The 26,609-nt window shown below is 34.7% G+C and overlaps 1 protein-coding gene across 9 annotated transcripts in view; it reads left to right on the forward strand.

Moving 5' to 3' along the window:
• The window catches only part of LOC124949929 (janus kinase and microtubule-interacting protein 3-like), a 38,594-nt gene that overhangs the window by 1,505 nt on the left and 10,480 nt on the right, over nucleotides 1-26,609 (forward strand). For 7 of the 9 annotated variants that reach the window (XR_007101204.1, XR_007101207.1, XR_007101203.1 and 4 more), the window contains exons 2-7: nucleotides 1,471-1,822; nucleotides 2,054-2,401; nucleotides 3,135-3,441; nucleotides 4,126-4,239; nucleotides 7,139-7,246; nucleotides 10,850-10,990. Coding sequence is in view for 4 of the 9 variants with exons in the window: in XM_047495823.1 (XP_047351779.1) it covers nucleotides 1,471-1,822; nucleotides 2,054-2,401; nucleotides 3,135-3,441; nucleotides 4,126-4,239; nucleotides 7,139-7,246; nucleotides 10,850-10,990 (1,370 nt within the window). In the remaining 5 variants the exon portion in view is untranslated. Of the gene's footprint in view, nucleotides 1-675; nucleotides 792-1,470; nucleotides 1,823-2,053; nucleotides 2,402-3,134; nucleotides 3,442-4,125; nucleotides 4,240-7,138; nucleotides 7,247-10,849; nucleotides 10,991-26,609 lie in introns of those variants that run through there. The other 2 variants (XM_047495824.1, XM_047495825.1) reach the window with 2 other exon arrangements.

A 26,609-nucleotide genomic window follows, 5' to 3' on the forward strand; every position in this document is an offset into this window, starting at 1 on the left:
CGTTACCCTCACCATCTATTCTCTCTATTTTCGAGCCGGTGTCCCCTCGCAAAAGCTTAGCTGCTTCCCTTAGATACTTCGCCGTTTCTCTCATTTCGAATAAAACGAAATACGTTAAATCGTCATGTATTTTTAGCTCTTACAAATTTACATATATTTCATATCGCACGTTAGAAGAGTCAGAAAAACGTGAAAACGATTGAAAGGAATCCTTTTATTTTTTTCTTTCTTCCTTCCTGTCACTTAAATCTATTTGAAGATTTAGAGAAGGGATAGTAGAGATATTTTTTATGAATACATTTTCAAAAAACGAGGAGAAAAGATTTCCCTTCTCTTTTTTATTTCATTTTATTATCTTCTCCTCATAAGGAAGATGGAAGTAGAGTAGAAATAATCTCCAAACAAGGGAATATGTAAACAAAAAGGAAAAAAAAGAAAGAAAGGAAAATAAAGAAAAGAGAAAGAAAAATAGGAAAATAGAAGGATGGCAGTTTTTCCTTGATGATTTCGATGGAAAAGATGAAAAAAAGTAGCGACTCGGAACGGAAGGGGCACGACCAATGCGGGCCAAAGCACTGTGCTATTCATAGATCTTTCTCTTTCTCTCTCTCTCTCTCTCTCTCTCTCTCTCTCTCTCTCTCTTTTCACACGTACACACGCACACAGTATCAGTTTGAAGGCACGATGTGAACGGAACGTGCAATAAAGAGCGAGGTTGGTGAGCTCCACGCACGGCACCGGGAATCGTTGCTGTTCTCGCTGGATCGATGATGCTCCACGATAACAAAGTGGTATTTCAAAAGTTTGCCGTATTCGTGATAGAAAGAGACGGAAATTTCAATTTACCAATAACTTCGATTTATTCGACGGTCTGTTGTTTGCGATTTTATCGCTTTAAAGTCAATAACGTTTTGCCATCTTTCGCCTTTCGCCTTTATTTTTCTTGCTCGTATCCAACGTAAATATAATCCCATTGTTATTATTGTTCTTGTTGTTTTTGTTATTATTATTATAAACAGTATTAGTATTTTCCTTCGTTTTATATTCTTTTCATTTATTACCTTTTCTCGTGTTACCATTACCGAACAGATATTTGTATATTTTAAGCGTGCCAAGAAGTAGGTTAAGATTTAAGCGGTAACATGGAGCGGTAACATTGAGCTAAGCCATTTGAACGCTCGAAAATATTTCCTATTGATGATATGGTTCAATGGAAAATCGGTTTCACTCGTACATAAATCGATAAATTTATCTATCCATTTTTTCTCTTCATTTTTAACATATTGCGAGATATATATCTCTATCTCTCTCTTTCTCTCATAGATATTTACAATAGCTAGATACTGTGTACGCTATTAGCGATAAAATCTGTTAAAAATTATTCACCGATACATGTTGACTCATAAAAGTTGGAAAATTTAAAAATAAAATCTATTCATGCTTTCCCTCGTTCTCATTTAAATCTTTCAGCGACGATGACGAGGCTCTCTGCGGGAGACACCGTCAAATCGACCAATTCGACTAACTCAACGATAAACGGGGAATGTTCCGTGATAATAATTGGAAATGATCCACATCTTCAGTGTACTAGAAAACGAAGACGATTGGATCTTTCGACGACGGCTACGGACATTCCCCAAAAGACGCAACGACGCAACGACGAACAGGACGATGGATGCGACGTTGATATTATTCCCGTCGATTCTTATCGAAATTCAGAATCAATAAAGCGTGAGAAAAAGAACGACGACGATACGACGAGGAAGTTTAGGCAGGATGTTTCTTACAACGTTAATTGTCTTACGTCTGATCAAAGAAAAAGGTAAACGTAAAGGATAATCGATAAGCATTAATAAAATTCTCATTGATAGTATATTAGAAATAGAAATAAAATGTAAACAAAAAGTTCTAAAACGCGCGTCTTCGATACGATACGATACTTTACGATATGTTCCATGTTATTGTTCGATACGAAATATCGTTCACCTTTGTTTACGAGGACGCAGAAACATTATCTAATGGATAAAATAAAATATACCATTGTGGATTGCAGTAAAAGATTGCCGGACGAGAGAGAATGCCAAGAAGAAAGACAGATTGAAAATGACACTTGTGTAGCAAACGTAAAGAGGAAGAAACAGGAACAGGATGCATCCGTACGTAGGCTTGTCCTTTCGAATAATAACGTCAAAGACGAATCGACGAGGCTCAGAAAAACGATACAGTGGCTCGAGGAAGGAGCACGTAGATTACGAGAGGATCTTGCTAATGCCAGAACCGAGTTGCACGAGGAAAGAAGGGCCGCCAAGTTAGTCAAAAGAGAAATCGAAACGGCCATTAGGGAAGCGAAGGCTACGGAAGCTACCAAGTATCAACTTATAATCTCGGAATTGAAGAGCAGGTACGTTTATCGGTTGACCTTGATCGATCGATTAAAATGTCATGGTATTTATCGGTTCTTTGAGTAATAGGTTAATTCTTTGTAAAGGTTTAATGTCAGAAAGAATTACATAATCTATCTATGGATTTAATTAACGCGTTTATCGTCAAAGTTTACATAACCTTATGCAGATAAAAGAGATATAATAAAATTTGCCCTAATTATTCATTACTGTCGAATTATTATTCGTTTATTAAATTATAATCTTAATCTTGTAAAATGTCAAAAGAGCCAAAATATTATGAGTTGGAATAATTGATTAATCGTTGAAAGATTTTCCTCATTAATCTCAATCAAAAAAGATTTGTCAAATGTTACGTATGTTATTAAAAATACGATGGTAATCGTAAAGTCTCCTGATATCATTGTGAGCGAGCTTCGATAGAGGAGACGTTAAAGTTTACGAGGTCGCGCGAGAAGGATAGAGAAAAGAGAGAAAGAAACAAAAATAAACAAAAAAAAAAAAAAGAAAACAAGAAAAAAAGAAAGATGGTGACGAAGACTCGATGGAAAGCAGGAAAGAATAATAAAAAGAATAAGAGGAACGGAAATCACGGCGTGAGTGAGTGACACGAGCATCAAACTTCCTTCTCCTTTACCTGCTTTTTTCCTTTTTCATTCCTCTGCTACGAGTCTCTCTCTCTCTCTCTCTCTCTCTCTCTCTCTCTCATTCTATCTCTATCTCTCTGTTCAGACTCTCTCGTGGGGCCTCGGCAGAATCAAATTGCACGTCGCCGTCGCCGTCGTCGTTGTCGTCGTCGTCGTCATTGAAGGTGGACCTCATAAAGGAAGAGAATCATAAACGAGAGATATCGGCAATGAAGAAGAGGCTCGTAGAATCGGAGAATACGATACGAAAGCTCAAGTTGGAAAGTTTGAATCTTCAGGGAAAGAGCGCCCCCTGTAGACTCGATGGTTCCACTTGTGCCGAGGTCCGACGCCTTCAAACTGAAATTCACGCTTTACGCGCGAATAACGAGAAACTCGAAGCGAAATTACGTGTAAGTAATCATCTTACTTTATCGATTATTAATAAATAACGTACCCTTTAAGACTCGTTATTAGAAATACGTTCAATATCTTAGTCGGAAAATATATTATTATACATAATCGTTTGCTAAGATATATTTGTTCAGTTGTTGTTTTTCTGAGTTTATGTTGTTTTTATAAGATTTCATCGTATTTTCTATTGACCAAAAAATATTTCATTATCTTTAGTTGACTCATCCTACATAATAATGACGTATCTATATATCAAGTATGAGAACAAAATTAGAAAGAGTGAAAAGTATTCGATTAATAAGGATTAAGATGTGTGATTTGTGTGATTTCATCTGTTATGTTGAAATATTAATTTGTTTAATTAACGTTTATTCGTTTAATTATTAAACTCAATGATAGATCATTTAAAGCGATACAAAAGTTTAAATAAATATCATATCATTATAGATAAGATATCATTATACGTTGACCGTGCTGTAATTTACGTACCAAGTTGACCTCAAGTACGGTCAAGCTATTTCTGTAGTGTTCAGACGTACATACGCACGCGTATGCACAGGACGAGTCTGCCTAGTCACGCGTTTACACGGATTAACAACGTTGCTTTTAGATCTGCTAGTACTAATTCTAAAAGGTAATTTAAACTTTCACCTTATAATTTAACACCGAACGTATTCCTTTAGATCGCCACAGATGCCGAAAAAGTTCGAGCGGCCGAATTACGGATTCAACATGAGAACCATGAGGCCGAGCTCACTGCATTACGAAAATCTTTGAGAAGCGAAACGATTAAAATGGTAAGTTTTCAAATACTCGAGTTTAATTAGTTTTTAATTAGAGTTCTTCTTTTTTCTTTTTTTTTCTTTTTTTTTCTTTTTTCTTTCTTTTTCCTCTTCTTCGTAAGAAATGAAGATAAATATGACACAAATCATAAGACAAAATCGTTAAGATTAGAAAAGTAAAGTTTGAAATAATTAATTCTTGGGACATCTTGGGAAATGTCATATTCTATTTGATAAAGAGTAATGTTATTTACAATTAAAATATTAATATCATTTCAAGTAGTGTTACGAAGAAAATAAGAAATATATTTTATTAGTTTTATCGTAGAATTAATTCAAATAGAAATTATAGAAGACCTAATTGAGTGTAAAACTTGATATTATACCGTTTGAAATGCATCATCGATGATAACGTCATCTAATCGTACTTCAGTTTGTTCGATTTTTATTGAAATTAGCATTCATCCATGAAGATCTAATCGATGATATACGTCTACGCCTTGTGATCGAAACGAAAGAGAACGAAAGAAAATAAGCGACAAAAAGAAAGGAGGCTGCAAGGATAGTTCTCTCACGCATACGATACTGAATTCACAAGGAACGCGAAAATTCGTTTCACGGAGGTTCGATCGAAGGTGCTTATTAAAAAATTGTGCCCTCCAGGTCTAGCCCGTTTCGAGGGAAAAACTATTGGCCATGTCCCTCGCTATAACCGACATTACCTCGATGGACAACATTTCTGTCGATATGAAAAAATCTTTTCTGTCTCCTTTCCTACCTCGTAAGAGCCATACCGTGCAATTATTCGAAATCTTCAAACTCTTCCCACGCTATTTATAGGTCCGGAATTTTTTCTGTGAATGGACACTCGTGAAGAGCCCATCAAAGATGCTTTTCATAATTCACCTCGTAACAACGACCCCTTCTTGATGTACTGCATCGATGCTCCGCTTAGCGATCAATTTACTTTGCTTTATCCAACGGTACTAGTTCTTGTTCATCTAATATCTCGTAGAAGAGAAATTTAATCGATATTTAATGTATGTAATGCGAATCTGTCTGGATATTATAAGAAATTTGTCCTAAATTTACTTATTATAAAATTGTATTTTCATCTTATATACGTTTCTTTTTATGAATCTATATATATATATATATATATGTATGTATATATATAGGACCGAAATGGATCGGATTAATTGGACTTCGATTCGAGGCTTCGTTTACCTTGATAATCGATTTATCACACTACGAGTTGAAATAAGTGTTTGTTCGTTTATTCGGTCGTCAGTTTTTTTTTTCCTACGGTAAGCTTACTCATTTCGAAGTCTACGGTAAAAATACAGCCAGGAAAAAAGAAATTAACGGAAGAGAATGTGACTATGTTCTTTAATGAAATTACTCTTCATCTATTATTATTATGCATACACATCGAGCAACTTTAATCAATTTACTATAACGTTTCAATGTTCTGCTCCACCTTCGTTCAATTTAATTTTCGTTTTAATACGATTAACCGTACCAAATTAGATACTTATTTTAGAGTAGTCTAACGAACGGAAGAAGATGTTTTTTGACGATAAAAAAGAAAAGAAAAAGAAAAAAAACCTTCTTAATTAAAATAGACTTTAATGAAAAATAAAATATTGGATACAATTGTTTCATTCTTAAATAGAAAAAGAAAAGCAAGAGATAAATTATTTTACTTTAAATCTATATAAATTTATTATTTAACGAGGTTAAAACGACAGAGGATCGTTTGATTTATTTTTATCGCATCAAGTAAGAGTTCCGTGTAATCTTATATACATAGATATTTTAACTCGAGATTACATTGTGAACTCTTTGTTTATTTTTCTGCCTCTCTCTCTCTCTCTCTCTCTCTCCCTCTCTTTCTCCCTCTTAAATTTGCTTACTCACGATCGAAGCACGATCGGGAGAAGTATCGATGCCCTCTGATGTTTCACGGAACGACCTGCTAATCGCAACATTCGTCGAAAGCGAATTGTATCTGCCGCATTGCCGACGTAAATACGATCTCAATCGGATGCCGGGCGATCGGCCAAATACCGAAAGATTCGCAATGAAGGGACGAAAGATAAAAAGAGAGAGGGAATAATGGTTACATCTCTGCAAATTAAAATCTGCTACCTATTGAAAAATTGAAAACGCTTCGTTGCTAAAGGCAATTTAATTAATTAAAAAACAATTATTTCCAACGTTTCGAAGTCAATAATTTAATTTGATTTTATAAGAGAAAAAAAAAGGAAGAGCATCATCGTTCAATTTGATTACATATTTTTTTTTTTTTTTTTTTTATCTCTTCGAATATAAATAAGCGAGCGACGCGAGAAACAAAATGACAAGAATTTCGAGGAGAAATTAATATGTTGAAAAATTCGAAGAATTTCCGATCGAATCACAATCGTCTTTTGAAGCTCTCAGAAACTTTACTTTTATATCTAAAGGATCACTCCTTGCTACGAGTGCACTTCACTTTAATGGAAGTCGCTTTACTCGTTATCGCAAGAAAGCCATAAACGCACATTGGGTTACCTCCTACCTCATGAATGCATATTTTGGGGGGAATAATGTGATGATACACGTTCGAAATTCGCGCGTTCCCAAGGTGATGGCAAAAGGCCCCTGGGGCCCAACTTGGTGAGAGCTTCTCGAAAGCGGTACGAAAGGGACCGATCGTTGTCCTCTTCCCATTCACCATCTTTTATTTTCTTATTTGTTACTTGCAATTGTAAGAGAGAGAGAGAGAGAGGGAAACAGAGATCGGACGTTTGATTTTACTTTTTGCAACTTTCGCCGTGCGAGTATCGATCCTTTCTCGAGCATACGAACGCACACAGATTCTTGTCATTTCTCTTCTTTTTTTACATTTTTTTTTTTCTTTTCATCGTAGATGGACGAAATGCGAGGAAAGAGTCGCGAGATCGAGAAGCTTTCGAAACTACTGCAGGCCGAGAACTCCCGGAAACGGCGAAAGACGGCTGCGAAAGACGACTCACCGGTAAGTAATTTATTGTTTAATATATTTTATATCTATTATTTATTCGATCGCTTTAAAATACTTTTTATAATGTTTAACGCTTCTCGTATGAAAATTTAAGAATTTTATTATTATTATTGTTATTTGTTTCAAACGAATATATAACAGCTCTTTCTCCTTCTTTTTCTTCCGGGAGAAAAAACTCACGTAATTATTATAACATTTAATATACAGCTACAAGACAATCTGAATCACGTAGGAAATCATGTATTATATACATATATATATATATATATTTATTATTATTATTATTATTATATATATATATATATAAAGAAAGAAGAAGCGTCTTTAAATCAACTTTTAATTTCCCATGGCAGATTTAATTAAATACCAAATTAATATCATGATTCATGATCGCTTTTAATGAGTCACACTATCGTAGAAATGATCATTAACCGTTTTAATGATAAATTTATTTTTTCTGCTCTCGTTTCTCTAAATACATAGTCAACAATTATTTTTGATTTAACGAATTAATCGTTAAGTTATATCTAATTATTGGAAGACAAATAAAAGATGTATCTACATTGTATCGGTAAAGAAAAAAAAAAAAAAAGGAAAGTAAAGAAAAGAAAAGAAAGAAAGAAAAAATTTGGCAATTTGAGGAAAGCAAACATTTTTGATATTTATCTTAATGGGGAAGAAGCGAGGACGTGTGTGTCGGGTCACTGGTATTGTTACCAGTCGACGTCTTTTCTCGCAAGTGCCTCAGGAAGTTGCTCGTTCGCAGAACGGAACCGTTAGACATTAGAGGTGTATACGCACGCGATAAAGAAGGAAGCTAAAGTCCCTGCGCACCTTCCACGAGTCTTCCACATTCATTCCGTGAGCCTGTCTCGACCCGACCCGAGTTAGAGGCCGCATTTACCGTAAAGAAAAGAAAAAGACTTCAAATACGTTATTACGCGCATACACCTTTTAAACTAATATCATACATTTCATGAATTTGTTTATCTAATCTATTTGATTAACGCAATTTTTTTTATCGTCGGATCATTTCTTCAACAAATTCGACAAACCTGATTTAATTATTGTCTCTGTGTTGAATTATTATCCATTTATATATATATATATACATGTGTGTGCGTGGGTGTGTGTAGAAAGAGAAAAAAGAATACGAAATTGAGCTGTTCTAAAAATAACATTTCATATCCTTGAGATAGTATTCTCTTTAAAAAGTCAGAATATATTATTATCGTATAGTTATATAAACTTATAATAATTCCGCGAAAATAAGTGACTAATTACAAATGGATTGTTACAATATTGTTACATATAGATGATTTTCAATCGTTGTTTATCTTTTTTCATTAGTCTAATAAAAATTAATATTGTCGAATATATTGAATTAATTTTTTTGATTAGATTTACTGAACTTTGCATAAATTTATTATTAATGCAATCGATCAAAATAATTTAATCTTTTACAAAGTTTCGATCAGACAGGTTTCGCTTGACGACTGGGAAAGTTGTTATTGCCTGACGATCGAGGTAACTCATGGCAAATTGAAAATGAGATATAGTGACTTTTACGTTGGCGACGAGTTACTATGCATTCCAATGTCATGACTAGATTTAAAAACATCGAATGTAAGAAGTGGATGATTAAATAATTCAAGTCTTGATAGAATCTATCATTCATAAAAATCGATTGCAATTGAATCTAGATAACAATGGTTACACCAAATGTATATACGATTATACATGATTAGATTGAATGACAATATAAGAGAGAAAAAAAAGGATTAGATTATGTAGGAAAAGAAACAAAGAGTTTTGCGATACACTTAAATCAGATTAAACACGTACAATGTTTCATTTAATTCTATTTTCTAAATTATTTTATTCAGTTATCTATTATGTTTATTATTTTCTTCCTCTCTCCCTCTCAATTCTGATTGATACGTACAGATAACAATAATATTACGTATATATTATTATTATTATTATTGTTATCGTTATATTATAGTTTGACAAGAAAACTTAATCATCACTATCATTACACTTTACTTTACTTTACACAAAGTTATACCAAGATAATAAATGTCAATATGTACATTCGTAAACATGGTATTAGCTCTATTCGATTACATGTATATATAGATATTCATTTCTCGTGATATCGTAGGCGAGTTGAGTTAAACATCTACGAAGGAGAAATCTTTCTAAAACTTTGTCGTGCTTGATTCTGCTGACTCTTCGTGATGTCCATGGTGGTGCATATGTATCTACTTACATTGTATATACGTATATAGATATGTTATTACATAGGTAGGACGTGGGTTGTACGTACTAACATAAGGTAGATGCATATACGGAAGGGCATTAAACGTGCGCATATTTGAATATAATAAAGCTTAAATGTACGCATAGTGACTTGGCAGTGTGGATAAAAGAATACTGACGTGCCTACGCTAGCCAGTGTCCTTCCTTTAAAGGTCGCAATAGTTGCTTACGATTTGAAAAAAGAAGCGCCACGAGAATATGTCAGCTTCTTACCAACTGAGATTATTCTCCTTCGTGGAAATATTTTGTAAGCTTCTCTTTCTTTCTTTATTTCGAATAATAAGTAAATCTTATTGCAAAAGATGCATCGTGTGATAACGTAAGCTGCATGGAGAGAGAATCTGGAGAAAAAAAAAAAGAAAGAATAACAAAGAGGACCCTCGGTACGCGTTATTATTGCTTCTCTCAGTACCTAGTATCTCCTTGAGTATTCTTCTTCTCTCAGGGCCATCCGAGAATATGATATCTCGTAGTATGGTAACCGAGTGGGTGGTTCAACGAGTTATGTGGGTAGACGGACGGGAGATAGGTTAGAGAAGAACTTGGTGGGTGTTTAGGTGAGTAGGCTACGACACAAACGGCAAACGAGAATTATCTCTCTGTGTGTACGTACGTGCGTGTATACGATATAAGAACATACTATGTGTATATATATATATATATGTGTAAATGTGTGTGTTTAGAAATTATATACATGTATGTAAATATATATTTGTCTCATGAGTAGGTTTATGCATGTCTCTGTATATGCATACACTGAAAAACGTAGCTACGTATATACATATAATACATAAATTTTGTATGCAAACGTAGCAACGTGCTCGGGTACGTGCGAACATATTACGTTCGAAATAGAAGGAATGGACGGGTGTCTCTTCGCAGGTAGAGAGAGAGAGGTTTCACCGACTTGGACTTCGGTCTCCCCTTCAGTCTTGCTTGGACGTCGGGCGAGCGCGCACGGTCTTTGGGATCGTGATTTTTTTTTACCTTCAGTTAGCTTTCTTACTTCGGTCAGAGTTGACACGCGAGTACGCGTATTAGTTTTACCCTTTGCGATTTTTTCGATTGATTTTTAGGTTTCATTCTTCTTTTCTTTCTTTTTCATTTTCTTCTTCTTTTTTTTTTCCTTTTTCTCCTTTACTTTCCTTTCCTACTTCGGCGTAAAAGTTACATTGATTCGTACGACAGATAGAAAAAGAGAGAGAGAGGGTGGAAGAGAGAGAGAGCGAGAGAGAGAGAGAGAGAGAGAGAGTTTATAAAAAAAATATAAATAAGGGAAATAAAGAAGATAAAAGAAGAAGCAGGACTTGGTCGGCGGAAAACGCCGATGTCCGGCACCGTCAACGCGGTCCTTTCATTCTCGTTATATGTGTTCTCAAGGACGACGCGCGCCTCATGGGGTTCGCGTGGAACGAGGTAAGCTTATTAGATAACTTTGCATTTTTTCTAATTTGTCTATAGGATATAAGTAGAAGAGAAATTGCTTGTACTTCTTTTTTTTTTTTTTTATTTCATCGTAAAAATAAAAAATAGCAACGTTTTCAACATCGAATTTCAATTCGCGATATGAAAAGCAAGAATTCGATATTTCTATTCGTCTTTTGAAAGAAAAAAAAATCGTATGACTAGACAAGACGTATTCGCGAAAGAGACGAAAGGTATCTTATCGATCGAAATTCGAGACAAGCCGGAAGTGGATGAACTCGGGGAAAGTCTCCCGAGTTCTTCGCGAGTTCAATAACGTTTTAAATAATTTTATTTATACGAACGATAAAAATGAAAAAGGACTATTAGAAATTGGATAAAAGATTAATTCTTTTTCTCTTTCTTCTTTTTCTTTTTTTTTTTTTTTTTTTTTGTTTGTTTTTCATTTGCCGTTCATTATTCATCTTTTTATTTTGTTAACGAATGATCAAATTCGCATCTATAATGTAGAATTTAGCCTCGAAAAGAAATCTGAGACGACGAAAATGAAAAAGGGTTGTCTATCTCGAGGGAAAACGTGTTTCGCTCTCGTCTTTCGCGTGTCTCCTTCGAACTCTCGCACAACTGCAACGGCTCGTCGAGTTTTATTGACCTAAAAAGCCGTCGGCGACGCGAGCCAGCAGGGGGTATAGGTATAGATACGTATGTAACGTACAACATTAGAACGGAGGCGCGTGCGGGTGGCCGACTCGGTTCTCGTTATCCTCGAGATACGCGTTTCTTTTCTTCGACCAATCCCCGCGATTCATGTATATATACTCACACACATGTGTCTAGATATATTGTACTGTCTATCCATGCATTCATCCACGCCTACTTTCGCGCGAGAACAAGATTTCGAGAAATGCAAAGCAGGTAGTCGCTTGATATCGTTTACAGACTCAACTTATTCTCATTTTCAAATACTCGTATTCGTAAAATTATTCTGGTGATATAAATTAATGTACAATTAAAAGAATAATTGAGAACTTTTGGTATCGTTCGATGACTTTAACAAAGGATTCGAAGAGATTATAAATGTAAGTATAGGATGGTTAATGTTATCATGTTAATGTTACCTTTCAAAAGTGAAGGTGTAAAGGTTGTGACACGATCAAAAATTCCTTTGGGGATCGGACAACAAATAAATATCATATCTATGAAGAAAATTTAATAACGTTATTCCAAATCTATTAATTAATAATTAGTGAATAAAAGTATAATATCTTTTAAATTTGACCAGATGAAATTCGATAATTGAGAAATTCATTAAAATATTTGTTAGTATCTGAAAAATGAAGAAACGACGTATGATGATATAAGGTAAATGTATACTGAATTCGAAAGTGATAGTCAAATTTAAATAACGAATATGATTATCATCATAATCGTTAATCTCATCAATATACATATATTACATAAACGCCCGGCGAAGCATTGACCGTACGACAATATATCAAACTCTACGAAATCTCAGGGAAGAAAAAGAGACCAACAACAACTCGACCATGAGTTAGCGATCTCATTCCCAGAGAAATCGGCATAAGTGTCAGAGGGCCCGAAAGCATATATTCTCCGCGTCTTGTGTCGCAGAAAGACAGAGAGAGAGAGAGAGAGAGAGGGAGAGAGGGAGAGAGAGAGAGAGAGGGAGAGAAACTGACCGTGGGAAAGGCACACACAGGCTCTCCTCGTCTACTTGCTCGAGATTCGCGTTCGAAAGAAAGCTGCGTGCACGCGCTCGCGAAGGACGAGATATATAGGCGTTCCCATTGCGAATTGACTTCTCGAAGGCTCTTAGACAACAACACCGTTTGACTTAGCAACCTAAAAAAGATTTTCTAGAATCTAAAGTCCGATGAAAGTATTGCTCGTAATACGTGCCGTGATTTTCATTTCCTCGTAGAAATCGTCTGGGTCGGTTTAAAAAAAAATAGAAGAAATGAAATAGAAAAATTCGGACAAAGCGTTTTCATGTATTTAAAAGATATTATTGTCTTTTATACTTTGTTTTTATTCAGAATACAAAATTCTATAGGCTTTTCTTAGATAGCCATATTGTTCGATATTTTTTCTTATCGATCTTTCGTACAATAAAGATTACAAAGAAAAATAACTGTCGGACGGGTGGGTCTATAGTTCAACTTTCTATTTATTACACGTTAAAAATTGACTAAGAAAATTTTTATTATCTTCGAATATTACAACTCTGTCCAACTGATCTTATCTTTCCAACTTTCCTTTTTTTTCTTTCATAGAACGTAAACTTTTCATTCGACTTTTTCATAAAAAAAGCAAGAAAAGAAAAGTTTCCATCAATGGTTAAAAGTATAACTAAAAAAACAGAGTGCAAGATATTATTGATCGCAGGGAGTTATTATAGTGACGTAAAAATGGGTGCAGTAGCTCGAAGCTTTGTAATACGAATCCTCCCTTCATACCTTCAGGTAATAGCAAATTAGTAAAACTTGGCAGACACAGGAAGAGATATGACGAAAGATCGTATCGTCTGAAAGAATGATGAGTCACAGCTTACCAAGAAAAAAAACATGTTTTGTTAGGAGGAAACTTGAATGATTAGAAAACATCTTTAGGAAAAAATAATTAAAGAAAGATAGAAAAAGAAAAAGAGAGAGATAATTATATATCAAAGATGTATCGGTGGTAGGAGATAAAAGAAGAAGAAGAAGAAGAAAAAAAAAAAAAAAAGCAACAACAAAATATTGAAGTCACCAACGTCTCGAGTATTACGCGTAAGCATAATGGGATGCGCGGTAGGTCCCATGAAACGCGTTCTCGTCGCACACGTTAAAAGAAATACAAAGAGAGAGTCTTAGGTGCACTCTACGTGCCTCATACAACACACAATCGAGCATGTACGAGTGGGCACATAAGTGCTGCTCGCGCGCTCACCCATCTACTACACCTATCCCTCCTAACCACCTTCATTGTCCTCCTTCGAGTTAGAACACACGACGAATACCAATGACTCTCTTCGCGATGAGCAAGGAAAAGATAGGAAAAGAAGAAGAAGAATAATAAAGAGAAAAGCAAACGATATACCTAATGTACGTATATATGTACATTTCAAATCCTGATTCTGTAGGTTAACAATAATATTTTTTTTCTTTAGAAAATACTCGTATTTATTGTTCGTTTAATTTTTTAACTATAATGTATATTTCATTACGAATAATTTATTTTCGACCTAATAATATTAAATAATATTTTTAATCTTCGTACTAATAACTTTTTATTGAATTAAATATCAGCGACATTACAGCGATAGCTTGACTATGCAATGTTTTTATTTGTGTTTAAAAAAAAAAAAGAAGATAAAAGAAGGAAATAATATTAAAAAATATTCATAATAAATGCTCTCTCTCTCTCATATAAGAATTTTTACTTTTTTATTTTTCGTTATTTGCATTGGAGTATTATTCTCATCCTGGGTTAAAAAAAAAGATCCAGTGAAAAAGTTCCCTCGTTATTTTCTCTTTGATGGTACACCGAACGCCGAAGAGAGAGAGAGAGAGAGAGAGAGAGAGAGAGTAGCCGTGGTAGGTTTTCTTGAGGGACATAAGAAGAATCAACATTGCAGGAAGTTTTATCGCCGATAGGGGGCACGGTGGTAGGTAGAAAGCACGTAGCCGGATAGCCTACCTATCGGATGATATCATACATTTGTTCACGCATACCATCCCGTACTTAGTCTCTCTCTCTTTCTCTCCCTCCCCTCTCTCTCTCTCTCTCTGCTTGTAAGTGTTAGGGATTTTACTATCAGGATCTTGGACATAATCGAAGACCGACTTCGTATGATCAGATTTGTACAAGGGAATTATTTTTGCTTCCATTTTTTGATTTGTCCATTTCTTCTTGCTTTAGATTTAGTAATTGAATAATTTTTTTTTTAATATATTTTTATTAATGTATAATAATTTCTTACTTCGTTGTAATGAATATCTTCCCTCTAAGCAAATAAATAAATCGGAATAAATAAAAGTATATGTATAACAATCGTTGGTTGCAGTTAAATATCACGAATTTGAAACAAATTCGTATCGGTTATAACAAATGATGGAAAAAATGTAATAACAATTGAACCATTTCCAAATATTTAATTATACCATTTCCAGATATTTATTTTAGACGAATTTAGATTGATTTAACTTCTCGACAAAAAAAAAAAAAAAGAAAAAAAGCTTTTGTTTTCTCAAAGACTTATCGATGTCGGGATCTTTTTTACCTTAGAGGAGGGAGATCATTCGTTTAATGATTTCGGAATAGCGCGATCCGACTGCGTGACAAATCGACGTTCTATCGCGTGTCAAGACTACGATTGCGATAGGGCAAGAAATACGATGGACAATGGTGTTGTGAAACTGGGACGAAGGATGAATGGCAAAGCCTTGTTTCCTGCGAAGTTTTTTCTTGTTAATCTCAACTATGCATGCTGCGTCGATGGTGCGCGTATGTGTACTTTCATTTTTCTACGAATGATCATTTTTAATTGTTTTTAATGGATGAAAAATTATTCTAATGAAAAATTATTTACAAATAATATCAACTATCTAAATAATAATCATTTCATACTTTGATAATTATGCGTGATTAATAATATCTACTATTAAAGTTTGAAAAAGAAACAGCAATAAAATGATCATTATCTTGAGAGATAATCGTACAACATTTATCCCTTCTTATTTGGTAAAATGGAAGTTAGCTCGCGTTTACCGCATCTAACGACCAACGGGCATCTTTACGATACACGAACATCTTTAATTGAACTTTTACTCGTGGTCTCGTTGTTACATTGAATTTCTAAACGCAATAAAAATTCGAGATTTAAACGTACTACTAATCACGAGACACGTGTAAAATGATCAGAACAAGAACGTTTCGATAATCTATTTTCCCTTGTCTATGGAAACTGTATAATTTATAGTATATCTCTCTCTCTCTCTCTCTCCCCCCCCCCTCTCTCTTTCTCTCTGTTTCGCTGAGCGAGTAACGGTCCAGTTATCGAAGTGGACCTACATACATCGCGAGATCGAAAAGCTGAGAAAGGAGAACGACGTTCGCGTGTTTTCCACCATTACCAAGCCAGAAATGGAGTTTCACTTTGTTTCTAAATTCGCGTATCAGCTCTGATCGAAATCTGAGTTGCAATGAAAGTTCTTTTGATCGAACGAGATCGACCCTCGATCCTTTCGAACGATCGATCTGATCTTATCCGATCGGATCCAATTCGATTCGATCTGATCTGTTCTGATCTTTTTTTTCTTTCGTTTTAACAGAACGAAAAGTAGATATCTCTCATCTCGAATTGAAACTCGAAAGGTCGTTGGTTATATGCTCTCAACACGCGGCTGCCACGTTGAGCTACTTTTCGAAAGAAAGTTTCCAATCCCTCAGGCCGTCAGATGTATGAAGGTACTTATGTACGTATGTATGTATATATGTATGTACGATGCAACGCGTTGCATAGGCCCACGGCCATCAAGTACACTGGACTGTCCCCTCGAGAAATTGTCTCCTCCTCGACAAGAAGAATTTCACTACCTACTTAAAATCGCTGGATCTTTTACTGATTTTGCTAATTCTAATATCAATACGAAATTCTATCAAAAATTCTATCAGCTTGTAAAATATTTTCTAATCTCTTAAATTAATACTTTAAATAACAATATACATATCTACGTATAATGATATGATTTATTCCAATAACAAAGTTAATAAAAAGAATGTGGAGGGTCTATTAAACAGTAAAATAAATGAAATACTTGAAATATATCTCACTTTAGGAAAAGGAAGATAAATAGATCAGGATTCGAAAGAAAAGGTTAAAAGTGATTCAATAATCATTTAATTCGTCGGCTGGTTAGAGAGAAAAAGGGAGATCGTTGAAGGAGGGTGTAATGAGTCGCGCAAGAGGGACGTTAATTATGGGTGGGAATGCGCACTCAGTCCAGTGGACGTTATTAATAACTCAACCGCGAATACCGACTGGAATTACATACCACGAGAGGCGTGAGTCTGCGTAAGCACAGCCTCTCCCACGTTTGCAGCGTGTATCGTACGTTCGAAGGGAAGATGATAATAATAATAATAACAATAACAATAATAATAATAAGAAGAAGAAGAAGTAAAATAAGCTCCAGAGGATTCAGTTTTGTGTGTATCTCTTTCTCTCTCTCTCTCTCTCCCTCTATCTCTCATTTCTCTTTTAAATTAACCACAAACTTCAGAATATAAGTTACCAACAACCCTCTTACGTACACGTGGTAATGTGTCTACGGTTTCACTAGCGTGATCCAAAGACACCACTATCGCAAGATCATGAAACGATAAAGATGACGCGATGTGTCGACATTCTTCTTTTGACTTTTCTCGTCTACATCGATACCTACATTCGCGGTTACTAACCTTGTCCTTGAACGTACTTGTACATTGCACCTTAGTTAGCTCTCTGCTCATCTTTACCTTTGAAAGAGAAAGAGTTAGTGCGTGTACGCGTGTATGAATGAATGAATAACACAAGGTATTTTACATAGAAATCGTTATCAATAAAAAAAAGAAATAATTGCTTGCGAATTGGGTTGGAAAATGAAAGAGAAAAGTTTTTTTTTTTTTTTTAATCTTTTATTTCCCAATGATTTTCTAACAACTATTAATACATTAAATATTTCTAAGGCTATGAATTATTTTAATTAGATTTTTTCTCTTCCAATTTGTTTTACTTATTTTTCTTTTCTTTTCATTTTAATACCGTTTCATTTAGTCGAGAAAAATGTTGAATATATTTTCTAAATCGTCTCCATCCTATAAAAATAAAAAAAATAATCTGTGTCAGTAAAATAAGATGACGTTCATGATGTTCGATCAGTAAACAAATTTTAACATTAAAATTTAATGAGTCTTTTACATATTTGTTCTTCGTCGCAGCAATAGTAGTAGTAGTAGTAGTAGTAGTAGTAGTAGTAGTAGTAGTAGTAGTAGTAGTAGTAGTAGCATTAGCAGTGGCAGCTAATAGTAGTATTAGCAGTCACGTTTTAAAGTTACCGTAATCAACGTTTGAGAAATTATTTTCGTGCTACGTTGATTCTGATTTCCTTTTTAGACTACTAATTTAATCAGGTTAATCGATTCCAAGTCTTAATGGGTTAAACGCTGCACTGAGATTCTGCCAAGCGGAAACGATTAGACCACGCGACCAACAAATACCGGAGACTTTAGAGCTCGTCGTAATGCTACGCATTTTACTCATGAGCACGTGCGCTCACTCGTTTGTTCACGTTTTACAATCGATTCGCATATCCGTGACTTCGTATACGCACGTATTATCTACCTTTGCATACCAAAACGAACACCAATCGATCGATGGATCACATTCTTTTTTTTTTTTGCAATGAATCACACGTTTAAGCTAATGAGCTTTTTTCAGAGAATTGAAACTGTATATGTGAACTGTGATGAGTCAATTGTTATGCTAATAATATTTCTTACGTTACATTTACTTCAAACAATTTTATTGTTTATCCCTTTCTATAATATAATTTACATAAAAATAATGTCCTTCGGTAAGTAATAAAAATCTTTAAAAACAATCTTTTCAATGGAATTCAATGGATATTATTAAATATTCACGATTGTATTCACAAAAATACTAATTATGTGTCTTACAATAGGGAATAAAAAAAAAATGATGCACGTGCAAATTAACAATCACGAAAGACTTTATGGGAAAGAAGATTCTTAAAAAGAAACCTTCTCTCGATGGATTTTCAAAGGACGACAAAGGGACAAAAGTTCTTTTCACTTTTCATGAATGAATACGCAATGGTCAGCAGATTTTTTTTTTCTTTTCTTTCCTTTTCGGAAACTCTCATCCTCTCTCGAGAATCCGTCTTGACTTTACTGCATTGCGACTTTCCTCCTACTCCCACCATATTTCTTTCTGCAGTAATGTAAGACGCATTCAAACCGCGAATGGCCAGAAACAAACTGGACAGGAAGTCGAGACCCTGATCACGTAGTCCGTCGTTCCGTCGATCCTTAACAGGATCCTTGCCTTCATACGACACGTCGAACGGCATACCGACGATAATTAGTCCATGAGCACAAGACTATGTAACTTCCTTTCTGTACTTTTCCTCTTTTTTCTCTTTTATGTTAGATGCACTGACGAACACGACAAATCGTTTTACCAGATTCGACAGTTTCTTGTTGAAAAACGGATAGAAAAAAGGTCGATACATTGTGTAAGTGAAAGTTTTGTAAAAAGAAAAAAGAAGAAGAAGCTAAATCATAATCAAACTGATGTTATCTGCTTTTTTTAATTTTTTTATTCGATTTTTATCGATGGATTTTATTTCTTATTTTACTTTCAAAATAATAATGGTCAATGTATAAAAAAAAAAACCAAATCGAACGAATGAAATATGTTAATGTTCTTAATTATTATACGTCGTTAAATAAAGAAACTTTTGCATTAAAGCAAATGCATATAACACATTTTTATCTGCTGATCGAAAATGTTGCGAAGGCGGCGAGGAGATCATTGTCGTCGAGATCAGGTGAAAGTGACTACGAGACAGTAAGGGGCAAGGCTTTGCCGCAGGGTCCTTGCAAAGCGTAGCACGTATCCTCTTAGGTCCGGTCTGTCTGTTTACAGAGTAGCCTGAGATATCCAACATCGCACCTGCGAGTTCGATTCAAATTACGATCACGCAAAATCTATACAACGTGCTATCAAAATTTCTTCCTTTTTCTCGGTCGTTACCATTCCCCCTTTTTAGTTTTATTTTCTCACGATTATTTCTACCGATGATGGAGGAAAAAAAAGATATATGTATATTTTGTTTATTCCTTATTAACCAATAAATAAAATAATAATAAGTTATTCTTAATTTTACGTATTAAACATTGTGTATAATAGTCAACATTAAGCACAATTTTTTGACGATTGTCCTGCATTGTAATTATCTCAGATAATTACATAAATATCATTAGTTGTCAATGAACGAAATTGAATCTAGGGGTCCAGCACTAATTATAAACTATTCTGAAATATTAAAATAAAAAAAAATACACACTTATACACACACACACACACACACACACACACACAGACACACAGACACTTGCGCAAGATTCACGTTCTAGTAGAAGAAGAAAGTCTTTGAGAAAAATTGACATGACATTTTTGCCCCTGGTTAAAAGAGAAATCATTAAAAAGGATCATACCGATTTCTATGATTTATCGATCGATTACACAATCCGAGTGTCGTCGAAGCGAACAAACGAATAAAGTTTAAAATCGTCGGATACACTTTAAAAAGATTGCTCGAAGGCAAGCGTCTATCAGCTTCTTGTCAAGGTGCTTTGATTTGTGGGAGCATAAAGGTGAGCTCTCTTGGCTTCTCGAGCAACTCAACTCTTTAGTGCGTGCGTTAACGAGGCCAACGACAATCCAGACGACAGGCTAACTGAAGAACGAGAAAGAAAAAGAGAGAGAGAGAGAAAGAGAATGCACGTTCCAACGATTCTCCTTCTATAGCTCATATCCATATCCATATCCATATAACAACATATGAGTCGATAGCATGAAACATCCGGTACGACGTGCCTGTAATCGCATAATTGCTCCCTCCAGCTACAGTCTGACAGACAGAGAGAGAGAGAGAGGGGGGGAGGAGGGATAGAGAGAAAAAGAAGGGGAAAGAGAGAGAGAGAGAGAGAGAAAGAGAGAGAAAAGTTAGGGACAATGAACGAAGGAAATACAAAATACTTTGGTGTACTTCGACAATGTCTCATCAATCCTGACGTCAACTCATATGACTTACGAAGAAAGCCTTTCAGGGCTTTTCTTGGAGTTTTCAAAACAATCGTTTCACTGGAAAACCATTCTTGACTGTTAATATTATGAAAGATAATATATGCTTAGGTATTATTAATTAGTCTCTGGGGTTTGGGTCTAACCAAATTAAACATATTTTACAATACGTTATTATTTACGTATTGTTAAACTTATAATACTTTTATTACAAACATAATAAAAAACTATACCGATAGTGTATCTATTCTTTAAAATGAATTTAATAAATTGTTGTATTATCTTTCTTCGTTTGTATTTCTTTCATTTCTGAAAGGTCGTATGAGATCCGTCGTCAAATTTCTCGGAGAAAATAATGCGATAGTTCATCCCCCTTATTCTCTTCATTGTACGTACTATATGAAAAATAATATAGTCCTTTGATATGATACTGAAATAATTGTTGTTAATAACAAGAGTCGTTCGTGGATATGATGAGAACAGGTGGAGCTGCAGAGAACACGTAGCTTGTACCAAAGAAGAAAAGGATTAAAGAAAGAGAAAGAGAGAAGCGCGAATAACGGTAAGGCGACACGCACTCGTTTCACCTGTCCCAATATGCTTATACTCGATATAGTCAGTGGGCCGGCTCCAAAGTGGCTCGCAGTTCACTGGAAGAGTGCGGCAAGAGGGGTATGAGATAAAGAGAAAGAGGAAAAAAGACGAAGTCATCCCGGTTCTTCTTTTACCTTTCCGCTACGCCTCGATTTCCTAGTACGACGAGTCAGGCGAAAATTGATACGTGTTCTACTGCTTAGAATCTCTCTATATTTCTTTCTATAGAGTCTTCTGGTACCGTTCCCTGACTTATAACAATGAGAAGCCTCCAGCTATTTCATACATATGTTGCTTTGTGACGTTGGAAATAAAGAAAGAGAGAGAGAGAGAGAGAGAGATAAAATGACATTTTATATGACGTTTATATGTGTATTTAAACATTTGCCTCATATGTATAATTAATATACATGTATGAATGTATGTGTGTATGTACATATGCAAATATTTAAACACACATTCACATATAATATTAACAGTATTCCATTTTAACTCATTGACCGCCACGTCATCTATATTTGGATTTCTGCAAGGTCCCTGTCATCCAAATATACAAATAATTTGCAAGAATATTTGATAATAAGTTCTTTTTATTTCGCGGAATAAGGTTCTATTAAACAATTCAATAATTCCGCGTTTTTCCGCACAATTTGGGTAAGAAGGGATTTATTATGGTACTATAGCGTGACAACTAGGATATTTAAATCCCATAGGAAATAAATTCAATTTATATTAAACCAAGAGTGGTCCAATATTTTTTCTCCTGAGATTACCTAAGCCGCATTGGGTGAAGGATGCGTGTGCACTGTTGATTATTCGCTGACAATGAGGTCGCTAACGATTACAAGGGAATATATGAGTACGTTCGCACTGTGATCAGGAATCAGTGGCGACCAAGAGAACACGAGCAATTCGCTTATCGCCAAGATCAGTGAAATGCATTGATCAAATGCATGCGTTCACATTATAAGCAACTTTCTTGGAGACCGGACACTGGCGAATGTAGCCTTCAAAGAATCCGAGATGACCGTATTCACAGCTTGTATGTAAATCCGCTAGAGAGATCAGAAATTACGATATTAACAAATTCGATTCGCTCCGAGTTTGATCCTCTGATTTTTTTTTTTTTTTTTATCTTTCATTGGCCTGGTCATCGGTAACTAACCTAAAAAGCGCATGCAACCAAAGAATAATTGTTTCTATTTGGGTTCCATACAAAAGAGAAAAATAGAAAATAAAATGCAGTAAAAATATACATAAGTATAAAATTTTCTTGTATTTTTTTCTTTTTCTTTTTTTGAGTCACGCTTCATCTTCGCGACGAAACATTCGATATAATTTTATGTATTACAAACGCCATTCCGTAGCTACAACCATATCACTACGCGACGTCATTCTTATTCGCTTGACTTCCCTTGTTGTCGATGTTCTTTTTTTTTTTTTTATTCGCAAAAGCAATTACATTTCGATTGTAATTACTGAACGATCACCGATTGAAGCTATTACATACCGCAGGAAATTTCCGCTGGACCGCATTACTTGCTCTATTGGCCTGCAGATTGGACATTACTGTGTTAGCCTGTCAACGTGTTAATTGGATTCCTATTGAATACAATTTTCATTCCATTTATTATACTTTTACGATTGACAAGACTCGTGAAGCATTATAATATTTTTTTAATTGTCTATTTTAAAATAATAAAATCTTAATGAGGATTGTAGACAATACCCGTTAAACGTTCCGTTTCACAAAAGGTCATTCTGATCAAGGTGACTGACAAATCGTATAAATTTCATCGTTAGAAAGTCTTCAATGATTTTACGCAATAATATCCCGTAAGAGTGAGAGAGAAAGGGATTTTAAGATCCATGCGTGACGCCCACGCAGACGCTTCTTCTATTAGAAAATTAGAATAATACGGATCGAAAGCGTGCACGATTCCTCCGACACAGATACATTTCTTTCTCGTCATTAATCATCAATGAATTGAATCATACAGCTTGAAATAGCGCATGTGCCGTTGATGAATGAAGTTACCAGGAGCAGCGTGACGAAACGACGTGTATTACGTCCTGCATATTTAAAATCTGAAAAGTATGACTCTCGATAATTTTCCACATTCAAGGAATCGATGTAAAAACAATTGGAATCTTTTCATCGAAGAGAATTAAAGAAGATTAAAAAAAAAAAAAAAGAAATAATTTCAATCGCCGTATCATTTTTTTGTTTGTTTATATAACTACAAATATTATTCTTTTTTAAACTTCTGTCTCTCTTTCTCCGCTTGCACTATTATTATGAGACGGACGTATTGATATATGTATACAAATAAATCTGATTGGTATTATAATAATAATTTGTGTCAGCTATAACTCGCGATTCCCGTGAAATTAAGAAATAATACTCGACCGGATGTCATAGTGAGCCATCGAGTCTGCAGTTTCACATCTTTTTCAATATCAAAGATGCGATGTTAGAGCAGATGTTAGAGCGATAAAGAAAACGATAACTCGAATAAGAAATATCGTGTTCCACGGAAGAATCAACGACGACAGACAAGAAACATGCTTCCGATCGTGGATAGAAGTATACGCGTGTCTTTCTTGACGGGAAAGAGAGAGATAGAGAGAGAGAGAGAGAGAGAGAGAGAGAGAGAGAGAGAGAGAGAGAGAGTGATTTACCGTTTACTTATGCTCACGTCCAAGATATCGCTTGCGAAAAGATTTCGTAGAAACTCTCGTACGTCGAAAAGAGAAATCGTCGAAGTTGTCGATCGACGTTCTCTCTTTATTGAATGAGTAACTTCCGTCTCTCGGACCATCTTTCGTTCTTCTATGTTAAGTTAGATATGCACGTGTATGTGTATTTGTTTGTTTGTTGATGGTGTAGCATACATGTACATATATATGAGGAAGAAATAAATATCGTGTAGGTGTCTTTGCTCTTCTCGATAATCTTGTAAATGCTGGACGCATCCTCGTTGTGTGTTACTCAACGACGAGATAAGAAGAAAGCACATTACAATTTCTGTTATCCGAGAGCAAATGTATCCTGAATGGCGACACACTCAGTCTAATGTATTCCGAGATCATCGAGTATGAAAACATGCGAGTACTTTTAAGTCTTGCTTAAACTTTTTACGTGTACTTTCGGCACAATCTTTTTTCTTTCTCTTTTTTTGTTCTTTTTTTCCTCTCTTCTTGTAGTAACAATTATTAAAAAATCTTCACAGTATTATTTTAGATGATAAAACTCATGTTATATTTACATATGCATATGTGTATGAGATTTTTATTAGATAAAGATATTCCATATTTTCTTCGTTATCGACAGACTTTGTTTTGTAAAGTGTGCTTTAGTGAAAAAAAAAAAAATATATATATATATATATGTATATATAAATATTGTAAATATAACGATTATACGTAGAAAATATAAGGGCGCTTGTTATCTACGGTAAATATTTTCCAAAGGGATTATTTTCTAAACGATTTGTGAATGAATCTTCGAAAGTAGATAACTTCCTATTTTGCATAAGCGTTTCACAAAACTATCTTCGAATATCGCGTATACGATACATGATATTCTATGTGCACATGTTTTGAAACAACTGGGAGAATGTGGTGTAAGATGCACAGCATATAGTGAAACAAGTTCGGATCGTGAGGGCACGTTCGTGTCGAAACCAAACATCGTGAAAATGACCGTGTGGCTGTGTGTTTATGTGTGTAGATATATATAGTTTACGAATATGATGCATCCATCGTTTCACATTTTTCTACACTATTGTGCCTTAATATATTTTTTTTTCTTCTTTCCTGTAATAAAAACATTTTATTTTCTTGCAAATTTATTTCTTTTCTTTTTACAATTCCAGCGTTGTTTTATTTCGTTTAAAATAAAAACGTTTAAATTTGAAAATGCCTTTCGGTAAAATCGAATATGAATATTTTTATATAAAATTCTTCATTCGTCATACCGCACGTCGTATGAATTTATACAACAATTCACTAGACTCGTCAACGATCTCTTTGTTATTCTTTCACGTTAAATTCACATTTTATTATATAGGAAGAGTTTAAATTCACATAGTTATTTAGTGAAAAACGAAAATATATCCAAATTGTTAATACGTGATTTTTATATCGTCGAATAACTCGTATAATATAATAAATTTTAAATTCTGAAAATAAATTGAATTGTTTTATATTATAAAAAGAAAAGGAGAAGAAGAAGAAGAAGAAAAAGAGAAACAACTAATCGTCTTTCGAATAAATTATGATATATAAATAGTAGAATGCGTACATATGTGTATGCAAAAAAAATCATCTGTACGTACTTGTGCTTTTGAAGTAAAACGAGGAAACGTGGCATTTAACGAGCGCAAAGAGAAACGAGTTTGGATTGTGCGGGCACGTGTGTATAGCTCGAAACGAGACGGGCCAGCAGACATTTACATACTTGTGTATAGAGCGCAAAGTGCACGACACGCCAAGTGCATGCAAGGTGTATTCGACTCTCTCTCTTTTTTTCTCTTTGCCAAAGGGAGAATCAAAAGTGGCAACACTCTTTCTATATGCCATTTATGTGTGTATTTCGAAACGGTAATTTTAAGTAACTCTTTAAAAAAAAAGACACTTTAAAAGTGGATAGCTTTTAATTTTTTTTCCATTTCCTTTTTTTTCCAAAGATATATCCCTTCGAAAGATAATAATTTTCTATGAAATTAAAAACCTTTCGACATTTAATCGTTTTATTCTTCAAAATGAAATGTAAATTTAAGATTTAAAAATTTGATTCTATGCTTTCTGATTTTCCTCTTATCAGTCTATTCTGCATTAGTCTATATCTGTATCTCTCTCTCTCTCTCTCTCTCGTTTCTCATTCATACGCAAAGAATATGCAGGTCGATAAGGATAACGAAGGCGAGAGGCGTTCATTCGGTCGGAGCAGACAGTGCTTGGCTCTCTTATTCTCTGTGTTAGGGGGCCAACCTAACGGTCCTCGCGAGATGATGCGATGCGGCTCCTTATACGTTTGTGATACGTCTCTGCAGCATCTTCTCCGACATATGAAACTTTTACCTCGTTTCCAATATGTACAAAGTATTTGAAATTTTCCAAGCTTCTTTCTTCTAATCAAAT

This window comes from Vespa velutina, chromosome 6, assembly GCF_912470025.1.
Source record: "Vespa velutina chromosome 6, iVesVel2.1, whole genome shotgun sequence".
Lineage (NCBI taxonomy): Eukaryota > Metazoa > Arthropoda > Insecta > Hymenoptera > Vespidae > Vespa > Vespa velutina.